This window comes from Heteronotia binoei, chromosome 11 (assembly GCF_032191835.1).
Source record: "Heteronotia binoei isolate CCM8104 ecotype False Entrance Well chromosome 11, APGP_CSIRO_Hbin_v1, whole genome shotgun sequence".
In the NCBI taxonomy this organism is placed as follows: domain Eukaryota; kingdom Metazoa; phylum Chordata; class Lepidosauria; order Squamata; family Gekkonidae; genus Heteronotia; species Heteronotia binoei.
This window is the reverse complement of record NC_083233.1, coordinates 78,530,539-78,546,576: the sequence shown is the minus strand read 5'-3', so window position 1 is coordinate 78,546,576 and position 16,038 is coordinate 78,530,539. Positions and strand designations below refer to the sequence as shown.

General features: G+C 46.6%; 1 protein-coding gene across 1 annotated transcript in view; it reads right to left on the bottom strand.

Annotated features, from left to right (window-relative positions):
* Nucleotides 1-3,313: 3,313 nt before the first annotated feature.
* TMEM120B (transmembrane protein 120B) overlaps nt 3,314-16,038 on the bottom strand; it is a 47,856-nt gene continuing 35,131 nt past the window's right edge. The window contains exons 7-12 of the mRNA XM_060250153.1: nt 15,445-15,510; nt 11,626-11,687; nt 10,580-10,672; nt 9,074-9,138; nt 7,159-7,227; nt 3,314-4,213 (exon numbers count right to left, since the gene is read on the bottom strand). Coding sequence (XP_060106136.1) covers nt 4,106-4,213; nt 7,159-7,227; nt 9,074-9,138; nt 10,580-10,672; nt 11,626-11,687; nt 15,445-15,510 — 463 coding nt within the window. The 3' untranslated portion in view covers nt 3,314-4,105. The remainder of the gene's footprint in view (nt 4,214-7,158; nt 7,228-9,073; nt 9,139-10,579; nt 10,673-11,625; nt 11,688-15,444; nt 15,511-16,038) is intronic.

The following is a 16,038-nucleotide window of genomic DNA, read 5'->3' as shown; positions in this document are numbered from 1 at the left end:
TCTCTGTACTGTCTTCTCTTAGCAGCAAGGTCACAGGGAGAGAACAGTCACTCCCTTCACCAACACCTTGTTGTCTGTGAAAAGATAGACCGGGATTGACCCTGGAATATTTTCTGATTGCATTTAGTGACCACTCTGCCATTGCAATATGCTGCAAGGCATTTGACAGGTGTAACAATATCCCAACGCACCCTGTACAATTAAGTAACTGATTACTTAAGACTCAGAGAATGGTCACAGAGGATCTGCTTAAGGTAAGAAGACTGTGGCTCCAGCTGAGGTTTGGCTAGGTGCCCGTTAAACCACGCTGAGTAGCCTATGCAGGGGTGGAATTCTAGCAGGAGCTCCTTAGCATATTAGGCCACACCCCCATGATGTAGCCAATCCTCCACAAAAGAAGAACCTTGTAAGCTCCTGGAGGATTGGCTACATCAGAGGTGTGCGGCCTAATATGCAAAGGAGCTCCTGCTAGAGCCTATGAATACAGAAAGATTTTAAAAAACTAATTGTGTAGGTCACCTGATCCTGAATAACTACCTCAAACTATGTCCCTTAAAACATCACCCTACCTTAACTACAGTTTGTGTTTGAACACTTTCTCCTCCTTCTCCCTTTTCTTTTAAAACTGGCATTAGATGGATTTTTTGTTGTTGGTTATTTAAACTATCAGCTAACAGGGAGCAATGAGTTAATCTTTCCCTGATGCAGAAATGTATTTATGACAATCAAGGCAATGAATGAAGCCAGTAATAGAGCCTTGGATAAGATGACTGTGCCAACTGATTACATGGAGCAAATGTCAGCCCTGGTTTATACCTTCCATAGGACATAAATAGAACTTGGTCAGCAGAATTTAATCAGCTCCATGTAGCAGTCACAGAAACACAGGACTTGATAAGTTTGAACAAGCAAATGAAAAAATGCTTCTTGGAGGAAGAGCTGGAACCTCTTAACACGAAGATAAAAAAACTTAAATCATGGTTTTCTTTAATCAGTAAAGGAGCTCCCAGATTTTGTAGCTGAAGAAGAGTCAGCTGTTCGGGTTTCATTCAGCACATCCAGAATATAGGCTCAGGCAGGGCCGGTGCTAGGGGTTCTGCCACTTAAGGGAGACCCCTGTGTAGCGCCCCACCCCCCAGCTCCTTTGGAACATGAATCACGCATGGCACAATGACGTCACCAAAAGTGACATCGTCAAGCAGGCCAGGGGATGAGGTACACAAGCCCAGATCCCGCTCAGGCTTTTTGCTTTGCAAGAAACCTGACTGGGGGCGGAGAGAGTCGACGCTTGCATACCGTGCTCCTCACAAGGAGTGCAGTATGCAAGCCCCCAGCTCGGCTCATCAGGCCCTAGGCAGCCGCTTACCCCGCCTACTCCCACGCACCGGCTCGGGCCCAGGAACCTAACCCTTTTGTCACACTACCACCGATCATCATTTGAGGCAGCCCTATGACCCACAAAGACCTCTCTGTGCCCCCCTGCCTGAGTGTCACTAGAAAGAGCTGGACGAGAAAACAGCAAGATACCCAGCCTAATACACTGCTGGGGGGCAATAGCAGGCTCTCAGTATATTACAGAGATAAGCAACTGAGAGTCAAAACCAGACACACTGAAGTTTGCATCACAGCCACTCACACCCAGCTCTCCCACACTCTCATGCACCTCAACTACCCTCTGCTAAGCTGAATTTTTTAGCACCCTCTGAAGATGATTGCAGATTTATACCCTGCCCGTCTCTCTGAATCAAGAGACTCGGAGAGGCTTACAATCTCCTATAACTTCTTCCCCCACAACCGACACCCTGTGAGGTGCTTGGGGCTGAGAGGGCTCTCACAGCAGCTGCCCTTTCAAGGACAACTCTTGCCATAGCTCTGGCTGACCCAAGGCCATTCCAGCAGGTGCAAGTGGAGGAGTGGGGAATCAAACCCGGTTCTCCCAGATAAGAGTCCACACACTTAACCACTACACCAAACTGGCTCTCAGGAGACAGACACCCTGTGAGGTGAGTGGGGCTGAGAGGGCTCTCATAGCAGCTGCCCTTTCAAGGGCAACTCCTACAAGAGCTCTGGCTGACCCAAGGCCATTCCAGCAGCTGCAAGTGGAGGAGGGGAATCAAACCCGGTTCTCCCAGGTAAGCGTCCACACACTTAACCACTACACCAAACTGTCAGTGGATTCAAGCAATAAAAGCTTTTAGTAAAACTTTCCTCTTATACACCTTAGACACACATTCCCACCAACAAATCAAACAGGAAAGGAGTAGTGAGCAGTCAAAATGCCCCAAAGGGAAGAAGGGGCTTTTCCGTGTTTCTTCTTAAATGGAACTGCGTCATTGGGTCAAGCAGTGTTGCTGGCCGTACTGTTAACATACGAAGTTTCTGTTAACATACGAAGCTGCCCTATGCCAAGCTGGACCATCAGGCCATTTAAGCTTAACTCTAGCCAGACTGACAGTGGCTTTCTGCCAGAGGTCTCTCATTGTACCTCGCTCCACTGAACTGTTCTGATGGATTTTCTCTCCTTAAATGTAGTTCAAGGCCTTTGCTTCTCCTGTTCACCGAGATAGGGATAGCAACAGAACCTATCCCAAGTCTCCTTTGCTGATATTATTTTATATTGCATATCATTCAATCTCCAGTTTCAACCTCATGCTGTAGTCTGGTCTATAAATTTAAAAAAAAACAAACCTGAAACCGAGGAATAAAACCAGTTAAAGCAAAACATACAAGGACAGATGTAGGATGTGCATCGTTTCCAATCTTTTTGCGGGCCAAAAGGCTTCTCTAGCCTTTCTTCTAACAGTTTGTCTTTGAAAGCCTGTTATCAACTTCACAGCTTTCCCCAGAATCCTTCCTAAATAGTCAGCAACCTCGCTAAGCTAAGACACAGCACTTCGCTAACAAATGGGCAAGCCAGGAAATGGAACTTCTGTTTCTGAGAGAATCATTGATGTTGAAGTCCCACTTTGTTCATGCGCCAAAGTCTGGAAGGCACCTTTGCATACTCAAAGCTCCGTTCTGCAGAGTGGTCACAGACTGCAGTGCTGCAGTCCGAACTCTCTGCTCACGACCTGAGTTCAATCTTGGTGGAAGCTGGGTTCAGGTAGCCAGCTCAAGGTTGACTCAGCCTTCCAAGATTGGTAAAAGGAGTACCCAGCTTGCTGGGGGGAAAGTCCCCCAGGCAGGAACATTCTAATTCTGTGCCATGTTCACTGCACATTTTCATCGCCCTTATTTCCTCCAAGATGACTTTTAAAAAGGACACCCATGATTTGACGACAACGTGAAATAAAAAACCTACTAACAAGGACCTGGTTGAGGCAGTTCTTTTTTATTTGCTACCTTTTCTTCCCCCACCCCTTTCCAAGACTCAACAAGACTTGAGCCCTGTGAACGAAACAGCCATTCAACCTCTGTGCCAACAAAGCACATTGCATTATATCATTCAGTGGATTTCAAGAGGCTTTTTACGTAGCGCGGTTTTTTTTTTTTAAGCAAGTCTAGCTGGAGTAAGTTACAATAAGGAGGCAAAGGATTCCCTCCACCTGTTTCACGTGTTCCCAGTCAGCCTGCAAGTGGAGAAGAGCCATTCGTGGCTTCCAGTCCACAAGTGCTGTTCCCACACGGGCCCCTTTTAGTTTCAGAGACGGGGGTCTCAGAATGCACAGGGCTCAGCAAGTGGTACCAAGCAGCTGCTTGGAACAGCCACCAAGTTTCTAATATCTGCTGGCATTTCAAAGACAGAATTTTAACCAAAAAACTTGCTTTATTCCAAAGTAGCAACACCTCCTTTCACTCTTGATAATCCATTTTTTCCCCTAGCAAGGATCAATCTCTGCTGAATTCCTAGGAAAGGCCAAATGGGTGCTGGGTTAAGTTAAACATAAATAGTGGGCTACCAGCTGGAAAAAGCGGCACTTGCAAAATTAAGTCAGTTGGGGAAGACTTTGTAGCGTAACGAGGATGGAAGTTCCTCCGTGGTTTGCATACTGTAGAGCCAGTTAGTGGCTGAGCAGGGGGTCTGTCCAAAACACAAGTCTAATCAAAGGGGAGGCAGAAAGGAACCAAACCCCAAGTTCTAGCCATCAGAAGTACGGTCCTCTTTTCACAACTTCTTCATTTTGTTCTTCTGGAGTTTGGTGTGCACTACTTTCAAAGTTGTGAGAAAATTTCCAAGGAAGAGCACCAGAAATGTGAGAGCAAGCACAAAAACCTGGAGGAGGGGGAAAAAGACAAATATATACAGTTTAGACAGCCACACATTGCAGAAAAGGAGGGGGAAAAGAAAACTCATTAAGATAAACCACTGTCTTAACAAATGTAGTAAATAGCAAAGTGATGCGTGGCAGATGAGGTTCAATGTGGCCAAGTGCAAGCACATTGGGGCCAAAAATCCCAGCTATAAATACAAGTTGATGGGGTGTGAACTGGCAGAAACTGACCAAGAGAGAGATTTTGGGGTCATGGTAAATAACTCACTGAAAATGTCAAGACAGTGTGCGATTGCAATAAAAAAGGCCAACGCCATGCTGGGAATTATTAGGAAGGGAATTGAAAACAAATCAGCCAGTATCATAATGCCCCTGTATAAATCGATGGTGCGGTCTCATTTGAAATACTGTGTACAAGTCTGGTCACCGCACCTCAAAAAGGATGTTATAGCATTGGAAAAAGTCCAGAAAAGGGCAACTAGAATGATTAAAGGGTTGGAACACTTTCCCTATGAAGAAAGGTTAAAACATTTGGGGCTCTTTAGCTTGGAGAAATGTCAACTGTGGGGTGACATTATAGAGGTTTACAAGATTATGCATGGGATGGAGAAAGTAGAGAAAGAAGTCCTTTTCTCCCTTTCTCACAATATGAGAACTCGTGGACATGCAATGAAATTGCTGAGCAATCAGGTTAGAACTGATAAAAGGAAATACTTCTTCACCCAAAGGGTGATTAACATGTGGAATTCACTGCCACAACAGGTGGCGGTGGCTACAAGCATAGCCAGCTTCAAGAAGGGATTGGATAAACATGGAGCAGAGGTCCATCAATGGCTATTAGCCACAGCGTATTGTTGGAACTCTCTGTCTGGGGCAGTGATGCTCTGTATTCTTGATGCTTGGAGGGGGGCGCAAAGTGGAAGGGCTTCTAGCCCACTTGTGAACCTCTTGATGGCACTTAGGGTTTTTTTTGTTTTTGGCCATGTGTGACACAGAGTGTTGAACTAGATGGGCCATTGGCCTGATCCAACATGGCTTCTCTTATGTGACACAGAGTGTTGGACTGGATGGGCCACTGGCCTGATCCAACATGGCTTCTCTTATGTTCTTATGTGACACAGAGTGTTGGACTGGATGGGCCACTGGCCTGATCCAACATGGCTTCTCTTATGTTCTTATGTGACACAGAGTGTTGGACTGGATGGGCCATTGGCCTCATCCAACATGGCTTCTCTTATGTTCTTATTGACTCGCTTTTAACATAATCCCAGTTGGATCAGACTGAGGTCTACCCAGTTCAGCATTCTGTTTTCTACAGGAGCCAACCAGAAGGCCACACAGAGCCCAAATCCACCTGTAGCAAATGTTATCTGGAGATACACAGCCTCTGAACATGGAGGTTCCCCTTTAGCCACTGACAGATCTCTCCTTGATGAATTTGTCACACTCCTTTTAAAGTCATCTAAAATGGATATCACTGCTTCTTAATGGTAAGGAATTCCATAAGTTAATAATGGCTTGCTTGAACAAGTACTTATCACTTATCCACTCCACTCCCTGTCCACACCTCTCTAGCAGAGTTATATAATAATAATGGGAAAAGGAGATTCCCCCCCCCCACACACACACGCCATGCATAATTTTAGACGCGACTTTTTTTGTAGCAGGAACTCCTTTGCATGTTAAGCTATACACCCCTGATGTAGCCAATACTCCAAGAGCTTACAGGGCTCTTCATACAGGGCCTACTGGAAGCTCTTGGAGGATTGGCTGCATCTGAGTGGCTTAATATGCCAAGGAGTTCCTGCTACAAAAAAGCCCTGATTTTAGAATATATTATGTCTAATCAATAAGTGAACGGAGATTCACCCACTACAGAATTTGCAAAATGACAAACAGGACATTTCGTCATTTGCCTTTTCTTGAATGGAACCTTCATTAATTTAAAAAAAAAAATTAATTCCACTCTTGAATGCATTTAGTATTTCCCAAGCAACAGCAAGAGCTCCTACAGCAAATCTAGTCTCTTCAATCCACATCCAGTCCCTGCAGGGTTTTGATTTCTGCCAGTCCCAGGCCCACACAGCAAACAGGATCAGTGCAGAATATATCTACAGGGTTGACTTTCTAGTATTTGATGTAGACATGCCCAAGGGGGGGTGGGGAACACCTCAAAGTGATAAGGAGTACTGCGTACAGAAACCTAAATCTCCCATGCCGACATGAACACATGAAGCCTAAATCAAGACCATTAAGAACATAAGAGAAGCCATGTTGGATCAGGCCAGTGGCCCATCCAGTCCAACACTCTGTGTCACACAGTGGCAAAAACCCCCCAAAAACGGACCATTGATCCATTTAGATCAATATTGTCTCCCCAAATGAGCAGCAGCTCTCCAAGGTCTCAGGGAAAGATCTCGTATCATCTGCTTACTACCTGTTCCCTTTAGCTGAGGTGCCAGGGATTGAACCCGGGGCTTTCTGCGTGCCCAGCTGAGCCACAGCCCCTTCCAAAGCTAAGAGGGAACCATCCAACTCATAGTAACATCAAATATTCACCAATAACAAGACGTAGACTGGGGGAGGCCAAACTGTGACTCAGGAGCCATATGTGGCTCGCACATATTGTGTGGCTCTCAAAGCCCCCCCTGCCCTATTGGCCAGCTTGGAGAATGAATGTAATGAAGGCAAAATGAGGGAGAATACTTTATTTCTACCTCCCTATCCCCATCTATTTTCCTTCCTTCCTGCTCTCAAAACATCTGATGTTCATGTCTTGCAGCTCTCAGACATTTATTCTGTGTGGCTCTTAAATTAAGCAAGTTTGGCCACCCCTGACATAGACAGTGATTCCCTTTCCTTCCTCATCTGTTACTGTATTCTCCCAATATCAAACAGGTTGACTGCAAACATCCCCCAACCCTGATATTCCAGGGCAAACACTTACCTGCCATTCTTTACATTCCTTATGTCTTGACAATTCAAAAAGTGTGATAGCGTTGTACAGCTGCCAGAACTTAAACAGAAGATGGGGATAAGGTGGGAGAAAGAAAGCAGAACTGTATGTTGAAAGAGCCAAGCAGAAAATCTAAACAACCAGCCAGAATTACAACTTAACAGTCTATACAACTTAAGAAGAAGAAGATGATATTGGATTTATATCCCGCCCTCCACTCCGAAGAGTCTCAGAGAGGCTCACAATCTCTTTTACCTTCCTCCCGCACAACAGACACCCTGTGAGGTGGGTGGGGCTGGAGAGGGCTCTCCCAGCAGCTGCCCTTTCAAGGACAACCTCTGCCAGGGCTATGGCTGACCCAAGGCCATTCTAGCAGGTGCAAGTGGAGGAGTGGGGAATCAAACCCGGTTCTCCCAGATAAGTCCGCACACTTAACCACTACACCAAACTGGCTCTCCAGTCTTTTGGTTCCCCCTCAAAAATTGGAAGCCAGGCAACAGGCATTTTCAGAACAAGAGAACTACTCTCAAAGGACGGTGCGCAAGTGTTATGCTGAGCCTTAAGGCCAGATGAGATGTTCCATTTCCTCCATTCTGCAGCATAAAGGAAAGCTGTTTAACAACAGCCAGGAGCCCTAGTCCAGCGGTCCCCAACCTTTTTGGACCAGTTTTGTGGAAGAAAATTTTTCCACGGACTGGGGGGGGGGGGATGGTTTTGGGATGATATAATTGTGCACTTTATTAATTTGGTGTCAGACTCTTATCTGGGAGAACCGGGTTTGATTCCCCACTCCTCCACTTGCAGCTGCTGGAATTGCCTTGGGTCAGCCATAGCTCTCACAGAACTGTCCTTGAAAGGGCAGCTTCTGTGAGAGCTCTCTCAGCCCCACCCACCTCACAGGGTGTCTGTTGTGGGAGAGGAAAGTAAAAGAGATTGTGAGCCGCTCTGAGACTCTGAAATTTGGAGTGGAGGGCCTGATCCAACATGGCCTCTCTTATGTTCTTATGACAGCGGCTACAAGCATAGCCAGCTTCAAAAGGGGATTGGATAAAAATATGGAGCAGAGATCCATCAGTGGCTATTAGCCACAGCATATTGTTGGAACTGTCTGGGGCAGTGATGCTCTGTATTCCTGGTGCTTTGTGGGGGGGAGGGACGAAGTGAACCTCTTTTTTTTTTGGCCACTGTGTGATACGGAGTGTTGGACTGGATGGGCCATTGGCCTGATCCAACATGGCTTCTCTGATGTTCTTATGTGACACAGAGAGTTGGACTGGATGGGCCATTGGCCTGATCCAACATGGCTTCTCTTATTTTCTTATGATATAAGCCAATGTCTTCTTATTTGTATTATTATTACTACATTGTAATATATAATAAAATAATTACACAACTCACAGCCTGGTTACTAACAGGCCACAGACTGGTTCTGGTCCACAGCCCGGAGGGTGGGGACCTCTGCCCTAGTCTACTCGGCACCACTGCAAAATGGGAGAAAACGGTTCTCCTACCCACCTCAGTCCTGTTTTTCCAACCTGTAATGGCTGACTCATACATCGATCTGGCACAAGTACATCCCCTGTACCATTTTGGGTTAGAAAACTGGTGTGAAAGGAGAGTATAAAACTCAGAGCGAAGGGCAGGATTTAAATCCAATATCATCATCATCATCACCTCCTCTTTCTTAACTTCCCATCATGCTTACCCACTGCCACCCCCCTGGGAATCTGATGTGCCCCCAACATGGATCTCCCCTCTACCCTGAGATCCTGAACCGCACAGTGCCCGCAAAACCAATACAATTCTGGACAGATGTGTTACCACAAGCGACACAGCTACTGAAGTCACTGATCTCTCCACCACTTCCGCCAATACATTTGTGAACAAGAAAGGACATCCAACTTACATGCCCAAAGAACAAGAAGGGAAGGAGAAACGTCAGCCCTCGCCACATCCAAGACTGAAATCCCTCTGTGAAAAGGCCAAAATGACAAAAGCCAAGTTAGTCTGCACCAAAACAGCCTCACATCTATTTGGCCCTGAATCTTGCCAAAGCGTCTGCTTTAAAAGAAAACAAAGCCACCTCACCCCTTGCATTCTGCAAGAGGAGATGCCTGGCCTAACAAACCAAATAAAGCACAAATGCTCACGGTCACAAAGGCTGAAAATGTAAAAAAAATCTATTGCACAGTGAAAAATATCACAAGAAATTTAAACAGTGGAAACATCAAGTTACAATGAAACCACCAGATGAGGGTAAGGATGTGGATGAGAGAGGTCGAGGCGCTGAGCGAGGTACACGAGGTCCGTACAGGGCGGCAGCGAAAAAGAAACTAAGTGGGAGGCTGTCCCTTTCCCCCGGACCCGGTCATGTGCAGTGACCACTTCTGGACAGGCCCGCGGAGGAAGGACCGCCAAGAGAAAAGACGCTGACACTGCTTTGAAAAACACTGAGGTCGGATTCATGCAGGACATCGAACCCAAGTGTGGGACTGCACAGGGACCACGAAGACGATCCTCCATGTGCAAATTCCTTGCAGACTCGGCAAATTGCAGCAAAGCACCAATGTCCTTTAAACAAACTTTTACTGATTTAGGGAACTCTTTTCCTTTCTCAGATGCTGGAATAAAGATGCTGAAGTGAAGACTTCCAACGATCTCCGCACGCTAGGTTGCCGCGACGGAGGAGCTAGCAAACCAAGCTGTTTCCCAGATGTTTCTACTGTTTAAATTTCTTGTAATATTTTTCACTGTGCAATAGACTTTTTTTTTTCATTTTCAGCCTTTGTGACCGTGAGCATTGTGCTTTATTTGGGTTTCCAGTAGCACGGTTTCCTCTGTTGGTTTGCTGACCTAACGAACCAGACAACTGGAACCAAGGCTAGCAGGGAAGACGTGCAGATTATTTTACCCTCCAAAAGCAAAGGCACCTGGTCTTTCAAGAGAGGTGCAAGCAGAGAAGATAGCTGCACTTATTTAGAAGAAGATGATGATACTGGATTTATATCCCGCCCTCCACTCCGAAGAGTCTCAGAGCGGCTCACAATCTCCTTTACCTTTCTCCACCACAACAGACACCCTGTGAGGTGGGTGGGGCTGGAGAGGGCTCTCCCAGCAGCTGCCCTTAAAAGGACAACCTCTGCCAGAGCTATGGCTGACCCAAGGCCATTCCAGCAGGTGCAAGTGGAGGAGTGGAGAATCAAACCCGGTTCTCCCAGATAAGAGTCCGCACACTTAACCACTACACCAAACTGGCTCTCCTATTTAGCATTTCCAGCATGCAACTACCTTGTAAGGTTGGTCAGTATCATCACAGGGCATCAAGGTGTCTCCCTGCTGACCCCCGCACTGGTATTCTGACACTGAATAAATGCTTTTAAAAAAAGACAACACCCCCCACCATGAGACTCACCCACTGTGAGATCTAAGTGGTTTCTTTCCCCCAATGCACGAAGTCTGTACAGGCAGCCACTTTGATAGTAGTATTGTAGAAACTGGACACAACCTGGGAGGAAGTAACAGACCTATTCAAACTGACCAGGTTGAGATTTTAGAAAAACTGGTATGCCTGACGAACAAACAATTCTCTCCTCCTGTAAGGATTTGTCACTTTAGTATAGAGATCTCCCCTGTCAAAGAAAAAAAAAGGAACCCCAATATTGTGGTGTTCTTCAATCCTTCTTTCATGAGTTTCTATTAAGTATTTTTTTTTGTCTTTCATTTGAACTTGCCCTAAAAGCCCTTTTGGAGTTATCTGTCATGTACTGTGGTATAGCAGTTAGAAGGTCAGCTGTCAGGCTCTCAAACCAGGTTCAAACCCCTCCTCTAATGGAAACCTACCAGCTGAGCTTGGCCTAGTCACTCTTTCTCAGCCAAGCTTATCTCACAAGATGGAATGTTGTGAGAATAAGATGGAGGAAGGCAGGGACAATGTCAGAAACAACTCTGGGGTCCCCCTGGGGATATAAGTGTCTAAACCAGGGGGGGCGGGGGGGGCAAACTTGCTTAACGTAAGAGATGTTTGAGAGCCACAAAACAGAGGGAGGAAGGAAGGGAGGAAAGAAAGAAAGAAAGAAAGCAACTTTAAATGCATTCCACAAGTTGCTGGCTGGCTTGGAGAAGTGATCAAGCTGTTGATGAGGCAATGGAGCCTTCAAGAGCCACATAATATGCGTGAAAGAGCTATTTGTGGCTCCCAAGCCACAGTTTGGCCAGATGCGTCAATACAGTCTATCAAATATACCTCCTTTCTCCTCTCCTCCCTCAACACGTAACGGTGGGCCTTTGCATAAGTTTGCCAGTTAAATGACTCTTTCCTTCTGTTTCAGTGCAAACACCTGGTCTTCTGATGCAAATCTCCTGGGCACCATGCAATACACAAAGTATCCCCCCCCCCCCCCACCACCATGCCTCTAGCATCAAGAGAAAAATCCCACTTTTAATAAACAACATACTCACTCTGGAAAATTGAAAATGCTAAAAACTGGTTGCGGAACATTTGGTACATGAGACCATCTGGCCTGGAAGAATAACAAAACAAGACGCTTGAGTAAACACGCACACACAGTGTCCTTCTATATCGCAATCCGATGTTGCCAGGAATTTCCATTTCCCCTTCCCAAAGTACTTCTCAGCATAAGGTGACTTTCCCAAATTCCATTTGTAAACTGGCAAAGCAGCATCTTTCCACTTTTAACACCACAGACTGCTGGAGGGGAAAGTCACCTTTCAATGATCTCACATATTAAAAAGCCAAGAGCCAGTTTGGTGTAGTGGTTAAGTGTGCGGACTCTTATCTGGGAGAGCCGGGTTTGATTCCCCACTCCTCCACTTGCACCTGCTAGCATGGCCTTGGGTCAGCCATAGCTCTGACAGAGGTTGTCCTTGAAAGGGCAGCTGCTGTGAGAGCTCTCTCCAGCCCCACCCACCTCACAGGGTGTCTGTTGTGGGGGAGGAAGGTAAAGGAGATTGTGAGCCGCTCTGAGACTCTTCAGAGCGGAGGGCGGGATATAAATCCAATATCATCATCATCTTCTTCAAAACAGAAAGCTAACATGAGAAAAAAGGAAACTGCTAATCACACAGGCAAAATAGTTTCTTTACATAGGTGGAGCTGTCAAACAGGCAACACTGAAAGAGCTTCTATGCCAACAGAAAGCCACAACAACCGCATTGTGCCGGTACTGCTCCCCACCCCCAGTGGAACACAGCTGTCATTCATATTTGATTTTATGACCATGTGAAAATCCAAGCTCTTTGCTCACAACGTGAGTTTGATCCCAGCGGAAGCTAGATTCAGATAGCCAGCTCAAGGTTGACTCGTCCTTCCGTCCTTCCGAGGTCAGTCAAATGAGTCCCCAGCTTGCTGGGCGGAAAGTGTAGATGACCGGGGAAGGCAATGGCAAACCACCCCGTAAAAAAGTCTGCTGTGAAAACATCGTGATGCAACGTCACCCCAGAGTCAGAAATGACTGGTGCTTGCACCTTTACTGAAAATGCCTCGCGCTAGATCAAAACACCCTGTAGCTCAGTCAATAATGTCTACTCTGACAGGCTGCAATTCTCCAGGAATTAATGCAGAGAACAGTCTTTCCATCCTCTAAAGCAGGGGTTCACAGCCCTTTTGAGCCTGTGGGCACATCTGGAATTTTCACATGGGGTGGTGGGCACAACTACAAAACGGCAGAGCCATGCACACAAAGGAAGCCCAAGTGAAGGAGAAGAGAGACTTACTTTTTAAAAATATCCTGGGAAAGAGGAATGACCAAGAACAGAACCAGCACTGTGGTGACAATTGCCATCAAATTGCTATTTTAATCTGCGCAGCCAATCAGCGCTCCAGTGATCACTCAAAAACCCTCCTAGGCAAAAGCACAACCTGGCCCCACTCGCTTTCTAAAAACAGCTGGTGGGCACCACAAAAGGTGCCAAAAGGCACCACAGGCACTGCGTTGGGGACCCCTGCTCTAAGCAGTGATGCCAGATATCCAAGCTGGATTTTTGGCTTGTACAGGCCCCCCTTTGCCCCACTTCCCCTTTGACTGCTGCAAGTCGCTTTGGGAGCCAATTTTGGGTAGAAAAGCAGGATAAAGATCCTATTACTCAAAACTATCCCTCTGCAATGTATCTGAAGTTCAATGACTAAGGAAAAGGATTGTGCTGTTTGTTCAGATCTGTAGATGCCTTCCAGTACAAATCACTGACCTTGCCAAGCCATTGCAATATCCAGCTCTTAACATTACAGCTCTGGATGTGACATATTCAACACAGACTCCTTTAATTAGCTCGAGCAGCTGTTTGGACAGTCCCACATAATCAATTTTGCTGTATCTAAAAGTCAACTGAACACCTTGTGCCGATTGCTACAGAAACAAAATGAGGCAACTTCAAAACTGGGCATGGTTTCTAAATACGCAGGAGACTCCCCGGGCATGCAAAATAATAATTCTGTAACTTATCCAAAAGAAAAAAAACCTTTAAAAGATCCAAGGACCCAGCTTGCTCCAGACAAACATAGTGGGGCTGCCTTTGGAAACTGTCTAGGAACTGCAAATGGTCTCATATGCAACCACCTGGCTATTGTCAGGGGCTGGATAAAGGAACCGTATTACCCCCATGCAGGGGCAGTCTTAGCCACAAGCAATACTCCCTCTAAGCTGTGAAGTCTCGTGAGCAAAAATTCTACGTTGTGAGCTACTGCATAAATGAGTTTGCTCTGGGGTCATCCTTTAGGAGGAAGGACGGTGGCTGAGTGGTAGAGCATCTGCTTGGTAAGCAGAAGGTCCCAAGTTCAATCCCCGGCATCTCCAAAAAAGAGTCCAGTGTGAAAAGGTGTGAAAAGCCTCAGCTTCAGACCCTGGAGAGCCGCTGCCAGCCTGAGTAGACAATACTGACTTTGATGGACCGAGGGTCTGATTCAGTGTAAGGCAGCTTCATATGTTACTGAACTAAGACAAAAATGTGTGGGTCAGAGACTAAAAAACTGTGAGCTGGGTCACACTAACTCAGCTGACACTGGTCACAGGTCAATTGGGGCAGCTGCCCCAGGCAGGCCTGAGGCTGGGTAAGGGACTGACTGCTCAGCTGCTCTGGCAATGCCACAGCTGAGCTCTCTGCACCAGCAACAGGCAGTGGCAGCCTCTCCAACTGCCCTAGAGCCTGCTTACTACAGCCATGGCACTCCATGCACAGGGTGGGCTAGGGGGCAAAAACAGATCTGGCAAAGGCCATACCCCAGTGCAAACTAATTTATGCAGCAGCTCACAACTTTAATGCTAGTAGCTCACAAAGTAGGATTTTTGCTCATAAGAACATAAGAGAAGCCATGTTGGATCAGGCCAGAGGCCCATTCAGTTCAATACTCTGTGTCACACAGTGGCCAAAAAAACCCAAGTGCCATCAAGAGGTCCACCAGTGGGGCTAGAAGCCCTCCCACTGTGCCCCCCCCCCCAGCACCAAGAATACAGAGCATCACTGCCCCAGACAGAGAGTTTCAACAATACGCTGTGGCTAATAGCCACTAATGGACCTCTGCTCCATATGCTTATCCATTCCCCTATGCTTGTAGCCACCGCCACCTCCTGTGGCAGTGAATTCCATGTGTTACTCACTCCTTGGGGAGGGACCGTGGCTCAGTGGTAGAGCATCTGCTTGGGAAGCAGAAGGTCCCAGGTTCAATCCCTGGCATCTCCAACTAAAAAGGGTCCAGGCAAATAGGTATGAAAAACCTCAGCTTCAGACCCTGGAGAGCCGCTGCCAGTCTGAATAGACAATACTGACTTTGATGGACCAAAGGTCTGATTCAGTAGAAGGCAGCTTCATATGTTCATATGTTCAAGGACTTATTTTTATCCGTTCTAACCCGACTGCTCAGCAATTTCATTGAATGCCCACAAGTTCTTGTCTTGGGAGAAAGGGAGAAAAGTACTTCTTTCTCTACCTTCTCTATCCCATGCATAATCTTGTAAGCCTCTATCATGTCACCCTGCCGTCAACGTTTCTCACAAAACAGCTTAGAGGGAACACTGCTCTGAACCCAACCCAGCCAGTGGTCTCCCTAATTCATCTCTCACTGATGTACCTACTTGTCCCACCTAGGGATAGAATAATCCACAACTCTCTCAAATTAGAGAAAAGGGGGCATTCCAAAAAACAGTGTTCCATAATATCAGCTTCCCCAGAAGCAGAGATTCCCTGAAAAGGGCACTTTCCTAGAACGGTCATTCACGGTCTCAAATTCTAGTGTTTCCATGGTGGCATTCTGCGGGAAGAACTTACCATGTCAACATCACACCAGATAGGAACGTTGAGACGTAATGATGAGACACCCACCAACCCTTAATCCTGAAAAGGAAGAGGACATTTACAATGCATTATGCCGAGGCAGAATCAGGCTTGTCATCAATTGCACATTAGAGAAGAAACCACAACCCAATTAGAGCTTCCTCAAAAGTCCACTGCTTTATACAGCTGGTAGAGTGCAGAGTCTGAGAAAACTGGCTGTGATCAAGATGATCCACTTGAGCAGGGGTGTCAAGCATGTGGCCCGGGGGCTGAATCAGGCCCTCTGAGCAACTGGCTGTCATCTGCTTCCTTCTCCCTCTCTCTTGCTTCCTTCTGTGTCTCAGCCTGTTTTGCCAGGCTTGCTCAATCGCACAGGACCTACAGAGCAAAGCCTCCATTTTCTCCATTGACTGAGGCTCCGCCCTTGCTACAAGGGAAGGGGAGGGGTAGTTTGCTTTGCCAGGCTCTCTCAATTGCACAGCACAGCTACCGTGCCTAGCTTCTCTTCCTTCTATTGGCTGAGGCTCCTCTCCCTCGCGGTCCTGTGAGAAAGGAAGGAAGGAATGAGCCAGAACTTCCTTTGCTCCG